General features: G+C 50.4%; 2 protein-coding genes across 9 annotated transcripts; one reads left to right on the top strand and one right to left on the bottom strand.

Moving 5' to 3' along the window:
• Positions 1 to 2,865: 2,865 nt before the first annotated feature.
• Positions 2,866 to 12,792, bottom strand: FBXL12 (F-box and leucine rich repeat protein 12). Of its 7 annotated transcripts, none has more exons than XM_036848844.1 (6): positions 12,654 to 12,792; positions 12,064 to 12,423; positions 10,917 to 10,961; positions 7,372 to 7,520; positions 7,189 to 7,261; positions 2,866 to 4,719 (listed from the first exon to the last, which is right to left on the bottom strand). In XM_036848844.1, exons 4-6 carry the CDS (start codon positions 7,455 to 7,457, stop codon positions 3,898 to 3,900), a joined length of 981 nt encoding a protein of 326 aa, XP_036704739.1. In that variant the 5' UTR covers positions 7,458 to 7,520; positions 10,917 to 10,961; positions 12,064 to 12,423; positions 12,654 to 12,792; the 3' UTR covers positions 2,866 to 3,897. The 7 variants fall into 7 exon arrangements, with proteins under 7 accessions (XP_036704739.1, XP_036704741.1, XP_036704742.1 ...); XM_036848846.1 differs by having other exon boundaries at positions 12,064 to 12,197; positions 12,272 to 12,769; XM_036848847.1 differs by having other exon boundaries at positions 12,272 to 12,769.
• A 61-nt stretch (positions 12,793 to 12,853) lies between these two features.
• UBL5 (ubiquitin like 5) lies at positions 12,854 to 14,461 on the top strand. Of its 2 annotated transcripts, none has more exons than XM_036848852.1 (5): positions 12,854 to 12,973; positions 13,302 to 13,368; positions 13,589 to 13,672; positions 13,834 to 13,871; positions 14,310 to 14,461. In XM_036848852.1, exons 2-5 carry the CDS (start codon positions 13,313 to 13,315, stop codon positions 14,351 to 14,353), a joined length of 222 nt encoding a protein of 73 aa, XP_036704747.1. In that variant the 5' UTR covers positions 12,854 to 12,973; positions 13,302 to 13,312; the 3' UTR covers positions 14,354 to 14,461. The 2 variants fall into 2 exon arrangements, with proteins under 2 accessions (XP_036704747.1, XP_036704748.1); XM_036848853.1 differs by having other exon boundaries at positions 12,887 to 13,054.

Below are 14,461 nucleotides of genomic sequence, written 5' to 3'. Positions count from 1 at the left end.
ATGGAATAAGATTACTCAAGTTTTGCTACTTCATTAGCTGTGTGGCTTTGGGCAACTTAGCTTCTCTGTGCCTCAGTTTCCTCCTCTGTGCCTTTCTCCCTGGGCTGCTGATAGGAGTCTGTACATGAAGGACTGAGCACAGTACCTGACATGCAATAAGCAAGCACTTGATAAATGATACCTTACCTTCATGGGATGGTGTATTTTTTGTTTGTTTTGTTTTTGGGGTTTTTTTCTTGGCCACGCTGCGTGGCTTGTGGGATTTTAGTTCCTTGACCAGGGATTGAACCCCGGACCCTTGCCAGTGAGAGCTCGGATACTAACCACTGGACAGCCAGGGAATTCCCATGGGAGGGTGTATTAATCATGTTTTTTATTTTCTACATTTTATGATGCTTTGACATCTTAGGTCTTGCAAACCTGGGGAAAAGACCGCCCCTCCCAGGGTTAGCTAGTTCCTAGAGATAGCAAACCACATGCCTGGGAGCCCACTTTTCATATGCAAACCAGCCAATCTGATCACCTCCTTTATCTAACCCTGGGACCCTACACCAATATTCCCCCTGCCCTAAATCATCCCAGGACCATGTAACATGCAACTAGGGACCACCCCTAGAGCCTAGAATGCACTGAAATTATTTATTTATTATTTATTTAAATGCCTTTTAAAACATATTTATTTATTTATATATTTATTTAATTGTTGGCTGCGTTGGGTCTTAGTTGCAGCACGCAGGATCTTCCTTGCAGCATGCGGGATCTTTTGTTGTGGCGCATGGGCTTCTCTCCCTAGTTTCAGCCTGCCGGCTCAGTTGTGATCCCACGGCATGTGGGATCTTAGTTCCCCAACCAGGGATCAAACCCACGTCCCCTGCATTGGAAGGCGGATTCTTAACCACTGGACCACCAGGGAAGTCCCCCACTGAAATTATTTAAACCATCCAATTCTTAGCTTGCTCTGCTGGCCTCCCCTGCCTCTCCCATTCCTTCCAGCAAAAAACCATAACAAAGGCTCTGGCCCATGCTTTTCCCTCACTCCTTCTGACCAGTCCTGGCGCCCCCCTCCCGTGTGGCCGTGCATGGCATGGTATGCCCCTCCTCTTGGGAATTGTAGTAATAAGCCCTTCTTTAAAGGACAGTTGTTGGAGGATGGAGAGAATGAAAAGAGACCACCGAAATGAGAAGGCATCTTGAGACCGAAAAACAAGGCAGGCAGCTCCATATAATCAATGGACCCGTTTATTAGAGGGTAACTTGCTCACAGGGTGGGATCAGTTGGACAGCGACCCAGAAGCATTCACAGACTCACTCCACACCCCCCAGGGGCCATGTGGACAATTTATAGTTAACCTAGGGTATGGGGGAAGGTGCTTGGAAACAGGATGTGCATTCCTAAGTCAAGATTTATAAATGGGTAACTAGTCTCACGGGTGCCGGGAATACATCAGCAGTGAAAGTTTTCATCATTGTTTGGGGCCTAACAGAGCATAGAGGCCACCTGAACCTAATGATTATGAAACAGTATCTATTAACTACAAAGCCCTTGACGACAGAGAAGTGATTTACTGTACAGTACAGTCCTGCATAGGGTCAGTGGAAGGACAGGAGGAACAGGGCCCAAGATGGTGTCAGTTATGCTAATGGCCATACAACTGCTGTCTCCACGTCTGTCACCTTACTATACGTGATTGAAACAAGTTCCAGGTACATTCTGTTTTGTTTTATTTTTATTTTGGGGTGGGGGTAAATTAGAAAAAAAATAGCTTTATTGCTTTGCCAGGCAAAGGGGGCCACAGCAGGCTAATGTCCTCAAAACTGTGTGTCCCAACCTGGAGTGGGGTTAGTGAGCAGTTTTATAGCAATGGGTCAAAGAGGAGGGCGTGATCAGCTCGTGGACATTCTTCTGATTTGTTGGTGATGAGGTAAGTGGGAATCAGCATCATTAACCTTCTGGTTCTAACCGGTCTGGGGTCTAAATGCTTGTGGGCACCATACCGTTAACTTCTCCCACCTGGTGGAGGTTTCAGTATCTGCAAAACAGCTTGAAGATATTGTTATGTATATCCCTTGGGGGGGGGGGTACCAGGACCCTGCCCCAAGGCTGCACTATTGTCCAGGCACGTTTTAAAACAGATGACAGGGACTTCCCTGGAGGTCCAGTGGTTGAGACGCCACACTTCCACTGCAGGGGGCACGGGTTTGATCCCTGGCTGGGGAACTAAGATCCTGCATGCCGTGCAGCGTGGCCAAAAAAAAAAAAAAAAAAATGTATATACATATACATATGTATAACTGAGTCACGAGTCACTTTGCTGTACGGCAGAAATTAACACAACATTGTAAATCAACTGTACTTCAAAACAAAAAAAAAGTAACGCTCATTTCATGGGTGGGCACTTAGGATCACTATCAGTCTGCCACCTGCATCTTTCAAGTGCTTCAGACTCAAAGGGCAGGAAAAGGAGTTGCTACCTTTTGAACCCCTAAAACCAAAGCCACCTGTGAGGCCCTTCCAACCTCTCCCCATCATCTGACTTCACTTTTTTTTTTTTATTTTTTATTTATTTATTTGGCTGTGTTGGGTCTTCGTTTTTTTTTTTTTTTTCTGTGCGAAGGCTTCCTCTAGTTGCGGCAAGCGGGGGCCACTCTTCATTGCGGTGCGCGGGCCTCTCACTGTCGCGGCCTCTCTTGTTGCGGAGCACAGGCTCCAGACGCGCAGGCTCAGTAGTTGTGGCTCACGGGCCCAGTTGCTCCACGGCATGTGGGATCTTCCCAGACCAGGGCTCGAACCCGTGTCCCCTGCATTAGCAGGCAGATTCTCAACCACTGCGCCACCAGGGAAGCCCCTGACTTCACTTTTGATTGCTCACCCCTTGTTCCCTCGGCCACTTGGACCTTCTTCCCATCCCTGGAAATTGCCAAGCTCACTCCCATCTCAAGTCTTTGCCTTTTCTGTCTTCCCCAGCACTTCCCGGGGCTGGTTCCTCACCTCTCAGCTCTCGGCTCAGAGAGGCCCACCCTGCCCACTCAACCAAACACGTGTGCCTCCATCACGTGGCCCTGGTTTATTGTCTCAGAGTCTCTGAAACTGTTCCATGCATGTGTTCACCTGTTTATCATCCTGCCTTCTTCCTTGTGTGTTTTGTTCACTGCTGTGGTCCCAGTGCCTAGAACCATGCTTGCAAAAGAGCGGAGGCTGAAGACACATTTGTTGAATGAATAAACCAAATGCTTTTTTGAAAAACATGATGATTTTTCTTTAATAGCAAAATAATATATATTGTGGAAAACTTGGAAAATCCAGAATACAAAATACTGAAAGGACAACTGAGAACCTTTATTAACATTTCGATCATCAAAGCATGAGTTGTATCTGCCCTTCTCTCCGTGTCTCCTGCGTGCATGTAGGACTATCAATGGTGTGTCGGCGTGTCAGTGGTGTGTCGGCATGTCAATGATGTGTCAGTGTGCTGGTGCACGTGCGTTGACGGCCCTTCTAGGCTTCCTAAGGGGCCTTGGCCCCTCAGGTCTCCCTAACTCCTAACCCACCCTTCCACATCTGTCCTGTTCCTGAGAATGGCTCTTCATCGAGGACCTTCTCGGACCTCAGGGCTGGTAGTAAAGAGTAAGGCTTTGCAACATAACCGAGAGGTAGCTATGGTCTTCCTCATTTCTGGAGGTGAGGACAGGGCCTCCAAGAGGCTGGCTGATGTCACAGAGGCCACACAGCTGGCAAACCATGATTCCAATGATCTGAAGGAGCCAAGGCTTGGGTTCTCCCTACCTGTGGCCTTCATACCTCTCCAGCCTGATTACCTGCCCATGGTAAGGTGCTGCTCAGAGGGTCTGGGACTCATTAATAAAAGCTGAGAGGGGTCTCAGGGTCGGCTGGCACGGTCACATCCACCAGTCCATGGACTCTTTGGGGCAGGCCCTGACAATGACCATACAGTGGGGTAGCCCCTTAGACAGGATCCTCTCCGCCTCCTGACCCTCCCAGCCCAGCCCCTGCAGCTCAAGGACCCTGAGCTTGGGCATGGTGAGGCAGGAAGAGAGGATTTCATGCGGGGAAGGCATTTCTGGGGTGATGAGCGGCCCCAGCAGGCACAGACTCTCCAGGGCCGGCATGCCCTCCAGGACCGACAGGCCAGGGGCCGAGAGGCCCCTCACGGTCAGCCGGATCTTCCGCACATCTCGGAGGTGGCGGCTGACGGCCAGGAGGGTGCTGTCGGCCGAGAGGGTGCAGCCCAGCACCTCCAGCCTCTGCAGGTAGCTCAGCTCCTGCAGGCCCATATCCAGCCCGGTCTCGGTCACCCGGTAGGTGCCGCCCAGCACCAGCGAGCGCAGCGCGCGGAAGCGCGTCAGGCCCTGCAGGTGCTCGTCGCGGAAGGCGGGGACGCGGTCCAGCACGATGCACTCGAGCAGGGGCAGCACGGTGGGGTCCTGCTCTTTGAGGAGCCAGGCCATGGAGATCTCACAGCTGTGCAGCTCCAGGGTCCTCAGGGTGCAGGGGAGGCTGGTGATGGGCACCATGCTCAGGTTGGCCACGTGCAGGCAGAGGCGCTTGAGGTTGGGGCACTTCTGGCCCAGGGCCCTCATCAGGGCGGGGGACAGCTGGGGAGCCTGGGAGCCCGAGAACAGGTAGCCGCCCATCCGCAGGGAATGGAGCCGGGATGCCATGTACCGGCGAAGGAGGTGCCACATGACTTTAGGCCGCATCTGTAAGAACCAGAAACGGGGTGCGGGGCGGGGCTGTGACTGGGGCAGAGATGTGGGGCATCTCCCAAGGCCCCCACCTGCCTGGAGACAGGCAGGCCCCAGCTGGGGCTCTGATGTTCCCTGGGAATTCTGTCCTTCCCTCACCAGCCTCACACAACCAGATACCTCCCCAGGGGCAACAGGATGATTTAATCTGTTTTGACCTCTAGGTTGGAACAAAAGCAATGGCGATAAGAGACCATAACAGATCTGTCTCTAGCAAGAGAGTGGATTCTCATTATCTTCTGCAGTAAGCAAGAAAGTGAATTCACCCGGCAATATTTTTATCCCTTTCTTAATGACTACCTCCTCATAGAAATAAGCAATACAAAATAAAACGGAAAAAGGCTAAAACTGCCCAGGGTAAATTAGATCTAGGTTAAAAGAAAAAAATACAAATCACAGCTTGGTAATAGCAAAAGCTGCAAAAATTAACCCTGGGAACTTAGACTTAGTAGAAAACAAACAAACAAACAAACAAACTATAACTAACTGGTACCCTGTGCATTTCATTATATGTACATTTTAGCTTTAAAAAAAAAGGACAGAAAAAAGAAATTGTAGGGACTTCCCTGGTGGCGCAGTGGTTAAGAAACCGCCTGCCAATGCAGGGGACAAGGGTTCGAGCCCTGGTCCGGGAAGATCCCACATGCCGCAGAGCAACTAAGCCTGTGCGCCACAACTACTGAGCCTACACTCTAGAGCCCACAAGCCACACTGAGCCTGCGTGCCACAACTACTGAAGCCCACGTGCCTAGAGCCCGTGCTCTGCAACAAGAGAAGCCACCGCAATGAGAAGCCCACGCACCGCAACGAAGAGTAGCCCCCGCTCTCCACAACTACAACGAAGACCCAACGCAACCAAAATTAATTAATTAATTAATTAAATTAAAAAGAAATTGCATACCATAAAATCTGTTGACGACTTGTTTTTTGTAAATATGACTTTTTTATTAGCAAAATCCATGACCAGGCAAGAGGATATTTTGCTACCTCTCAGTTACACCTTTTCCGTTGGGTTCTTGGTATCCCTAATCCTTTTATTCCTAAATTCTGTTTTAAATTTTTTTATTGAAATATAGTTGATTTGGGCTTCCCTGGTGGCGCAGTGGTTGAGAATCTGCCTGCCAATGCAGGGGACACGGGTTCGAGCCCTGGCCTGGGAAGATCCCACATGCCGCGGAGCAACTGGGCCCGTAAGTCACAATTACTGAGCCTGCGCATCTGGAGCCTGTGCTCCGCAACAAGAGAGGCCGCGACAGTGAGAGGCCCGCGCACCGCGATGAAGAGTGGCCCCCGCTTGCCGCAACTAGAGAAAGCCCTCGCACAGAAACGAAGACCCAACACAGCCATAAATAAATAAACAAATAAATAAAAATTTTAAAAAAAAAGAAATATAGTTGATTTACTGTCTTGTGTTAGTTTCAATGTACAGCAAAGTGATTCAGATTCAGAATATATATATATATTCTTTTTTTACACTGTCTTCCATTTTAGGTTATTACAAGATATTTAGTATAGTTCCCTGTGCTATACAGTAGGTCCTTGTTGGTTATCTATTTTATATACAGTAGTGTGTATATTTTAATCCCAAACTCCTAATTTATCCCTTCCCCCTGTTGACTACTCTTGACAGAGGAATCAAATCTTCCTGATAAAATCTGGACCTGCAAGTTTGGGCCGAGGGAAAGGAACTCACTAGAAATATTGCCCACTAAAAGGTAACTCACAAAAGTAGAAGCGACCGTTGGCAAAATTTTAAATGGCCACGAAGCCAGAGGTTGAATCCCTTTTACTTGTAAAAGGACAAAATGAGAAAATCCTTTAAGTTTCATAATATCAAACACTGGCCAGGATGTGGAGAAGCAGTTCTCAGGTCCTGCTGGTGGGACTTGGTCTGGCTACTTTGGAAGGCGATCTGGTGGTTTTTACTGAAATGTAAAATGTGGACACCCACTGGCACCCGTTTTGTTTTTAAGAATATGGGAGCAGGAGTTCCCTGGCGGTCCAGTGGTTAGGACTCCGCACTTTCACTGCCGAGGGCCCGGGTTTGATACCTGGTCAGGGAACTAAGGTATCTACATACATTTGAAATAGTTCATAATAAAAAGAAAAAAATGCAAATGGGAGAAAGTGGAAATGGTTTGCCTGCACCACTCAGGAGATTAATTCTGGAAATAAGTTGACTATGGAAAATGATTTCTCCATGAAAACTCATCAATAAGCCCTTTCCTTGCACGACTTTGGTAACACCCATTCTGGAGGTGGGGAAACCTCCAGGTGTGACCTGGAGGTCACAGTGGAGCAAATAATTGACGCGGCCGGGATGCACCCGGGACAGCCTCGCTCGAAACACAGGGTTGGAGGCGTGGTCCTCGAGGTCGGGCCAACCCGACCTTGGCCCAGACCTGCCCGGCCAGACCCGCATACCGTGTAGAGCGTCAGGTCGACATGTCGCCACAGCCACCGGTCGTCCACCAGCCTCTTCCAGCGGTGACAGACCCTGGGGAAGGGGACCCGCCGTTAGAACGTCCCGGCCCCGCGGGGACTAGATGTCCATCTCCTGGTGCACCCCCCCGCCCGGCCCTTCCCTCGCGCGGGGCGGGGCCGCACCTGGAGATGCGGATCCTGTCCCGAACCGGGAGGTAAGAGAAGATCTCCAACAGGACAGAGTCCGGCAAGTCCGCAAACGTCGCCATGATCCCGCCGACACGCACTTCCGCTTCCGGCGAAAGGGACTCCGTGACTCGCCTTGGAAGCCCCTAAGAGACGGCGGGAAGTGAGGGTGCCGGCAGGGAGGTGGTCGTGGCTCCCGGTAGCCGGCAGAGTTCTGGCTTTCCTCTTGCGGGGACGTGGTTGGGACCTGGAGCCAGACCAGCACGGGATCTGAACGCTGCACCGAGGGTGGGGGTAGGGACTAGGACCAAGCCCGGAAGGCGTGGCTAGGGCGAAGACGAGGCCCGGGGGCGGGGCTAAGGGCGGGAACGAGACTCGGGGGACGTGCCTGGGGACTAGGACCAAGCCCGGAAGGCGTGGCTAGAGCGGTGACGAGGCTCGGGGGCGGGGTTAAGGTGGGAACGAGACTTGGGGGTGGGGGGCTTGGACCAAGCCGGGAAAGCGTGGCTGCGGCGGTCACGAGCCCTAAAAGGCGGGATTGAGGGCGGAACCAAGAGCGGAGGCCAAGGCGGAGAGTTCGAGAATAAATTTGTAGAAGTGAAATAGCTTGTTAAAAGACGTGTTGAATTTTTCGCTTTTATTGATGGCGCCAAATTGTTCTCCACAGAGCCTGAATTGACACTCCCTCCAGATATATATCACTCTTTTTTTTTCTAAATATATCACTCACTTTTAAAGTTGCAATTCATAAGGGCAGTGAAATTTATTCAAACATTCCCGTATTGATGAGTATTCACGTTGCTTCCAGTTCTATCACCGCAATATCGGCGCTAAACATTCTCTTTATATATGTATGTACATGCATATATGTGTGTATATATATATATATATATACACACACACATACATAATATATACCTCCCATGTTTTTATTTCTATAGGATAAATAACCAGGAGTTGGGTTGATGGGTCAAAGGACATGTGAAGTTTAATTCTGAATAGGTTTTGCCAAATCACACTCCGAAGAGCTAATAATGGCAGTACATGGTTTTGGGTTTTTTGTTTTGTTTTGTTTTTTGGTTTTGTTTTGTTTTGCTTTTGCCGCGCTGTGTGGCTTGCAGGATCTTAGTTTCTCGACCAGAGATTGAACCCGGTCAGGGCAGTGAAAGCACCGAGTCCTAACCACTGGACCGCCAGGAAATTCCCTGGCAATACATGTTTTTAATACACACACAGAGAAGAAATTGGAGACGTTGAAAACTGTTTTAAAAGGAAATGCAAACTGGGGCTTCCCTGGCGGTCCAGTGGTTAAGACTCTGTCCTTCCACTGCAGGGGGTGCAGCTTCATTCCCTGGTGGGGGAATTAAGATCCCGCATGACGGGCAGCCCGGCCCAAAAAAAAAAAAAAAAAGCAAACTCATTAAGATGTATATTTTAAATGTGTGCAATTTTGTATATCAACTATATCTGAATAAAGCTTAAAAATCTGTATGCTTTCACTTATCCATAAATAAATAAAAAGTAAAACACTGTGGTATTCACCTATCAGATTAAGATGAGGAAGCCAGAAAATACCCACACTAGCCTTGGTGTGCGGAAATAGACCTTCTCAACCACTGCAGATGGGGCAGAATTGATGCAAAATCTTTGAAGACAGTTTGGCAATGTCAGATTGCAGCCCCTGTAGGGCCCAATAATCCCACTTCTAGGATCTCAAATTGTCAGAAAGAATGAGGTAGGTCTTTCTGTGCTGTTTGGAACAATCGCTAGGATATTGTTTGCTTTTAAAAGCAAAAGGTGTAGAGAACAGTGTATATAGTTTGATCTCATTGGATATATATACATATTTATTGTGTTTCATTTTATATATAAAGGCCTGTATGAAAACTAAGTCATTCATTTCTGCCCTTTGACACAACTTAAAATATTGTATGTTACTTGAAAATACAAAGTCCCTATCTCTATTGAAACGCGTTATTAACATCTGAGAGGTTTCATCATTTTCTTGGGAGGCTCTGTATCACACGTTTGAAGACACAGAGATGAAATGAAAACTTTTAACTGTAGTTGTCCCTGGGGAGGGCCTGGGGTCTGGAGGGTGAGGAAACTTTATGCTGCCGTATATAATACTTTTGTACTGCTTGAATTTTTACCATGTGCAAGAAAGTTCCAAATGTTTATTAATAAATCCAACCCCTTTGATATTTTTCCTCAAACAAGAGCACAGAAAAAATGCTTCATGCTCTGGCAACCATTTTACGACTGTGGAAGGAAAGACCAAAAGAATCACACAGAGGTCAAGTCGCTTGCCAGGGCCACAAGCCCAGATTTTTCTGATGCCAGAGTGTGGGCCTCTATCACAGTGCTCTCCGATTCCCTCTGGAAAGCCCATGCCAGCCTGCAGGGGCAATGACTCCTCTGCTCCCAGTGCCTTGGGCTTCCCCTTCACAGCACCTGTCACACTGTATTGCAAGGACCTCTTCACTTGTCTTCTTCTTTACTTGTCTTCCTCCTGTATCAGACTGAATTCTGGGGTGGCAGGTCGGCCTTGGACACTGCTGCATCTCCAAGGCCTGCTGACAGGCTGAGATGTTGCGGGGAAGGGACCTCCTGAGCAACTCTCTCCACCTCTAAGATTATTTCCCCTCTGGTGAACCTTTAAGTTCAGCAGAACGCAGGTGTCCCTGACCCCAGCTCAGTTACAGGGGTTTCCTAAGGACCATCTCCTCCCCATCAAGCATACAGGAGTGGAGGGATGGGAATCCCCCCGTATAAGCTCCTTCCTCTGGGTCAGAAACTTAGGCGACAAGGGGCAGAGGGGCCCTGCCCAGCTTGCTCCTTGAGTTCTGACCCAGAACTCTCCATCCTGGGAAGCATCTACCTCCCCACAAGAGCAGCTCTGACAGCAGGTCCTTCGGCTACCTATAGACGGGAGGATGGGGCTGTCCTGGCCCCTCAATGGGCAGGCACTGAGTCCCTTCATGGGAAGCTCCGAATGATATTTACCAGGATGTGGAGAGAGGTCTCTAAGGTGAGGTGTCCTGTCTCCCGAGGCCTTTCCCCCTCCCACCTGGCTCTGGAGGAGGCAGTCCATGCAGCAGTGGCAGCCTAGTCCTGGGACTTCCCATTGCCCATCCCCTCCACTTCCTCAGGATGCCTTAGCCCAGTTGGGGCTGGCAGCCCCCCACTAGATCCCCACTACTTCCCATTGAGCCCAAGCCCCCAACAATCCCAGACTTTATATTCCTCCCCTTTCAGCAGCACTCCTCACCCCTTTCCAATCTCCCCCAGCCCATAACTCAGCATCACCATCCTGTGCCTTAGCTCCCCTTTTTTATTTTTTTAATTTTTAAAAAAATTTGGGGTTTTTTTTTTGGCTGCGCCACACAGCTTCTGGGATCTTAGTTCCCTGGGCAGGGGTTGAACCCGGGCCCAGTGAGAGCGCAGAGTCCTAACCACTGGACCGCCAGGGAATTCCCTAGCTACCTTTGAATCAAACATTGAAAAAATAGAATTTCTTGTTTTAAAAAAATAACATTTACTTTTTCTTCTGATTACAAAAGTAACATATGTTCATTGTAGGCAATCTGGGAAAACACCAAAAGCACCAAAAAGAGGAACATGAGACACAGCAATTCCACTGTCTAGTGGTAAACACCATCAACATCTGGTGTGTCCTAGTATTTCTATGTGAATGCAAAGATGTGCTCCTTCCAAACTTCCTTGGGCACATTAGTCCCCTCAAGCTCACCCTTGACCTTCCCATCTCCCCCTCTTGCCCCATCTGTTCTTCTGCAAGAAGACTGTCAGGGGCTGGTCCAAGACCGATTCTTACTACAATCCTAGGGTGGGGATTGCTCTCCCCTTTCATAGATGAGGAAGATGAGAGTCAGAGAGGGGAAGAGTTGAGATCACACAGCTTAATATCAAGGGGTTTTGACTCATCTGTTTGGATCCAAAGTCTGTGTCCCCAACCTCAATAAGCTTTCCATTCAGATTCCCTGCCCTCTCAAGCCCACTCAGAGGGATTCTGCAGGGGTCGGAGAAATAACGGATCAAAGTCCTGAGGCAGGAAGGCCCCTGAGTCTAGTGTTTGAGGTGGGACTCCTTGGGCCAGTTCCCTAAGGCAGGACAGCCCCAACAGGGTCACAGGGCATCCTCCCTTTCCCCAGGAAAGCATCTCATGTCTTCCACCTCATCTCATATCCTAGTTTGAGAAGGTGGATTGGGTGAATCAGAAGTGGTGGCTCCACGTCTTCCCTGGTGGCACAGTGGTTGAGAATCCGCCTGCCAATGCAGGGGACACGGGTTCGAGCCCTGGTCCGGGAAGATCCCACATGCCGCGGAGCAGCTAAGCCTGTGTACCACAGCTAGTGAGCCTGCGCTCTAGAGCCCGCGAGCCACAACTACTGAGCCCACGTGCCACAACTACTGAAGCCCGCGCACCTAGAGCCCCCGTGCTCCGCAACAAGAGCAGCCACCGCAACGAGAAGCCCACTCACGGCAACAATAGAAGCCACCACAATGAGAAGCCCACGCACCGCAATGAAGAGTGGTCCCTGCTCGGGGCAACTAGAGAAACCCCACGCGCAGCAACGAAGACCCAACGCAGCCAAAAATAAATAAAAATTAAAAAAAAAAAAAAAAGAAGTGGTTGCCCCTTTTCAGAGTGAATCCTTTTAGGCTCACCAAACTAGGAGAATCCCATCTGCTGAGAGGGAACAGTTCAAGAGTCAGTTCCATTGGCAGGTTGGACTTAGGGAGGGGCGTTCTCTGTCCCACCAGCTCTGGGGAACCAGACCAGTTCAGGGGCTGCTTTGGCGCTGAAAGGCAAGGTTGGGAACTGGTACACAGTGCCCCCTGTAGGGCGGGAGCGACCTTCCTTGAAGATACAGACCTGGGAGATTTTGCAGTTGTGTAGTTTCCAGCTTCCTCGTCAGTGTTGCAGGTAGACGTGCAACGTGAACTCCACTCTAGTAAGTGCTGGTATCCAGGCCAGGATCAGGAGGCTCCTTCACTTATTGACTGTAGTCTGCACCCAAGATGTCCCTGGGGGCAGGCGAGATAAGCAGAGGGAAGGGGTGAGCAAAACCCTTCCGAGGCCCAGCCCTGAATGAAGGCAGGGGGGCGGACGGGATGCCCGCAGGACTCGACCCAGGCTCCCCAAAGCCCTAAAGCTGCAGTTAGAGGCTCCGTCAGGCTCAGGAACGAGAGCATCCCCGCCCCCCGAGATGCCACACCAGACGGCGTCTCGGCACAGCGAAAAGCCTTCAACTAACTGCATCCAAGCGGCTGGGCGCCGGTCCATGACCTCTGACTCTCCACGCCCCTCCCCAGCCGGGACCCTCATTCGGCTCCACGCTCCGTCCACATGTGCCCCTCTACTCAGGCTCGGGACCCCAAAGCTGCTCCTGGGAACCGCAAGCCCACATCCTGCCCGGGGCTGCGAACTCCGCGGGGCGTTGACAGGCACTGGGAGGAGCGGAGGGAGGAGCTTTCGGTTGCGTACTTCCGCTTCCGGTTCTTAGCGTCCGCGCTGGCTGGGGCTCTGCGTTCGAGCGAGCTTGGTGTGGCGTCTGCTGGTTCCGGGAGATTCGAGGTGAGGGGGCCAGGTAGAGAGGTCCGGAGTAGGGGAAAGTTGATGTGACCCGGCCGTCGAGGATCCGCCCGCCTGCGAGAGGCGAGGCGAGGCCTTCAGGCTACCTGAAGTGGGACTGGGCCGGGACGGGGGGTGGGGCGCGCGGCTGCCTGGGGTCCGCGGTCGCCGTGGGGTCCGAGGTCCTGGGACACGGGACTTGGGGCCCAGGAAGACTCCGATATGGGGGATTGAGGGAGGCGTGAACATTAAGTCTCAATAACCGGGTGCCTTGGGGCCTGAGGGACCCCTGAAGTCCCGATTCTTTTGCCTTTATCCCCGCCCTGTGTAGCTCCAGCCAGGATGATCGAGGTTGTTTGCAACGACCGTCTGGGGAAGAAGGTCCGCGTTAAATGCAAGTATCCACTGGCGGCCGAGAGGCGGTGGCTTCCGGAGGGTGCTTGACATGAATGAGGCAGGCAACTCAGTCTATGTTGTAGGGTGATTTTAGTTAAACCCTAAACAGGGGGGCAGGGGTGGGGGCGGGAATGGGGTCCTGGCAGAGTGCATTCACTCCTGGAAATGTCCTCGTCGCGTTCTATCTCCCCCTTCCATTTTCCTTAATTCCTCTGCGCCCAGTACTGATGACACCATAGGGGACCTTAAGAAGCTGATTGCAGCCCAAACCGGCACCCGTTGGAACAAGATCGTATTGAAGAAGTGGTGAGTACAGGGGTAGAGCTGGGGGCTGGACGGGAGCAGGCCAGAAGTTTTTGGTTGGGGGAGGTCTGCAGCCAGCCCTTTGCTTAGGCAGAACTACCTGAGCTTGCGTCCAGGCTGAAGAGCCTCCTTAGGCTTTTTCCTGAAAAGTTTTTATCCCGCAGGTACACGATTTTTAAGGACCACGTATCTCTGGGGGACTGTATCCTTTGACTTCTTGAGGAAGGGTCTACATACCCAGACTTGGTTCTCTTTGTTCAGTACTGGAGTCTATATGAGATTATGCACATAATGTGTTTAACTTAATATGTGGCACATGCTAAGTATTTAGAAAATGGGAGCCATGTAATTATTTTGTTGGGGGAGGAGGGTGGTTGGTGAAATATTTTGATTTGACTCGGCTTATAAGACTTTGACACTTTCCAGTCAAAGTATTTATTACTGAGCTCCACTTGAGTTGGGTACTGGAGGTCAGAGTGGAGGGAGACTCGGGCATGTTTGTTGTGCAAAAGGAACATGAACTTTTTTAAAAGTTTGGATTCTTTTCAAATTAAAATGTGGCCACCCTGACCCAGCTGTGACAGATGGGAGGGGTGGGGATGGAGCCCACAGTGAGGATCCCTTAACACCTGTACTTCAGATGAAATCCACGATGGGATGAACCTGGAGCTTTATTACCAATAGAGCAGAATTCCTTCTACCTGTCCTGCCCTCTTCCCCCACCCTCGCCCCCCACACTAATATGGATGCTTGTTTTTGAAAACTCATGTTAATAAAGACTTAGAGGCTGCT

This window comes from Balaenoptera musculus, chromosome 3, assembly GCF_009873245.2.
Source record: "Balaenoptera musculus isolate JJ_BM4_2016_0621 chromosome 3, mBalMus1.pri.v3, whole genome shotgun sequence".
Lineage (NCBI taxonomy): Eukaryota > Metazoa > Chordata > Mammalia > Artiodactyla > Balaenopteridae > Balaenoptera > Balaenoptera musculus.
The sequence above is the reverse complement of the archived record's forward strand: the minus strand, read 5'-3'. Positions and strand labels throughout refer to the sequence as shown.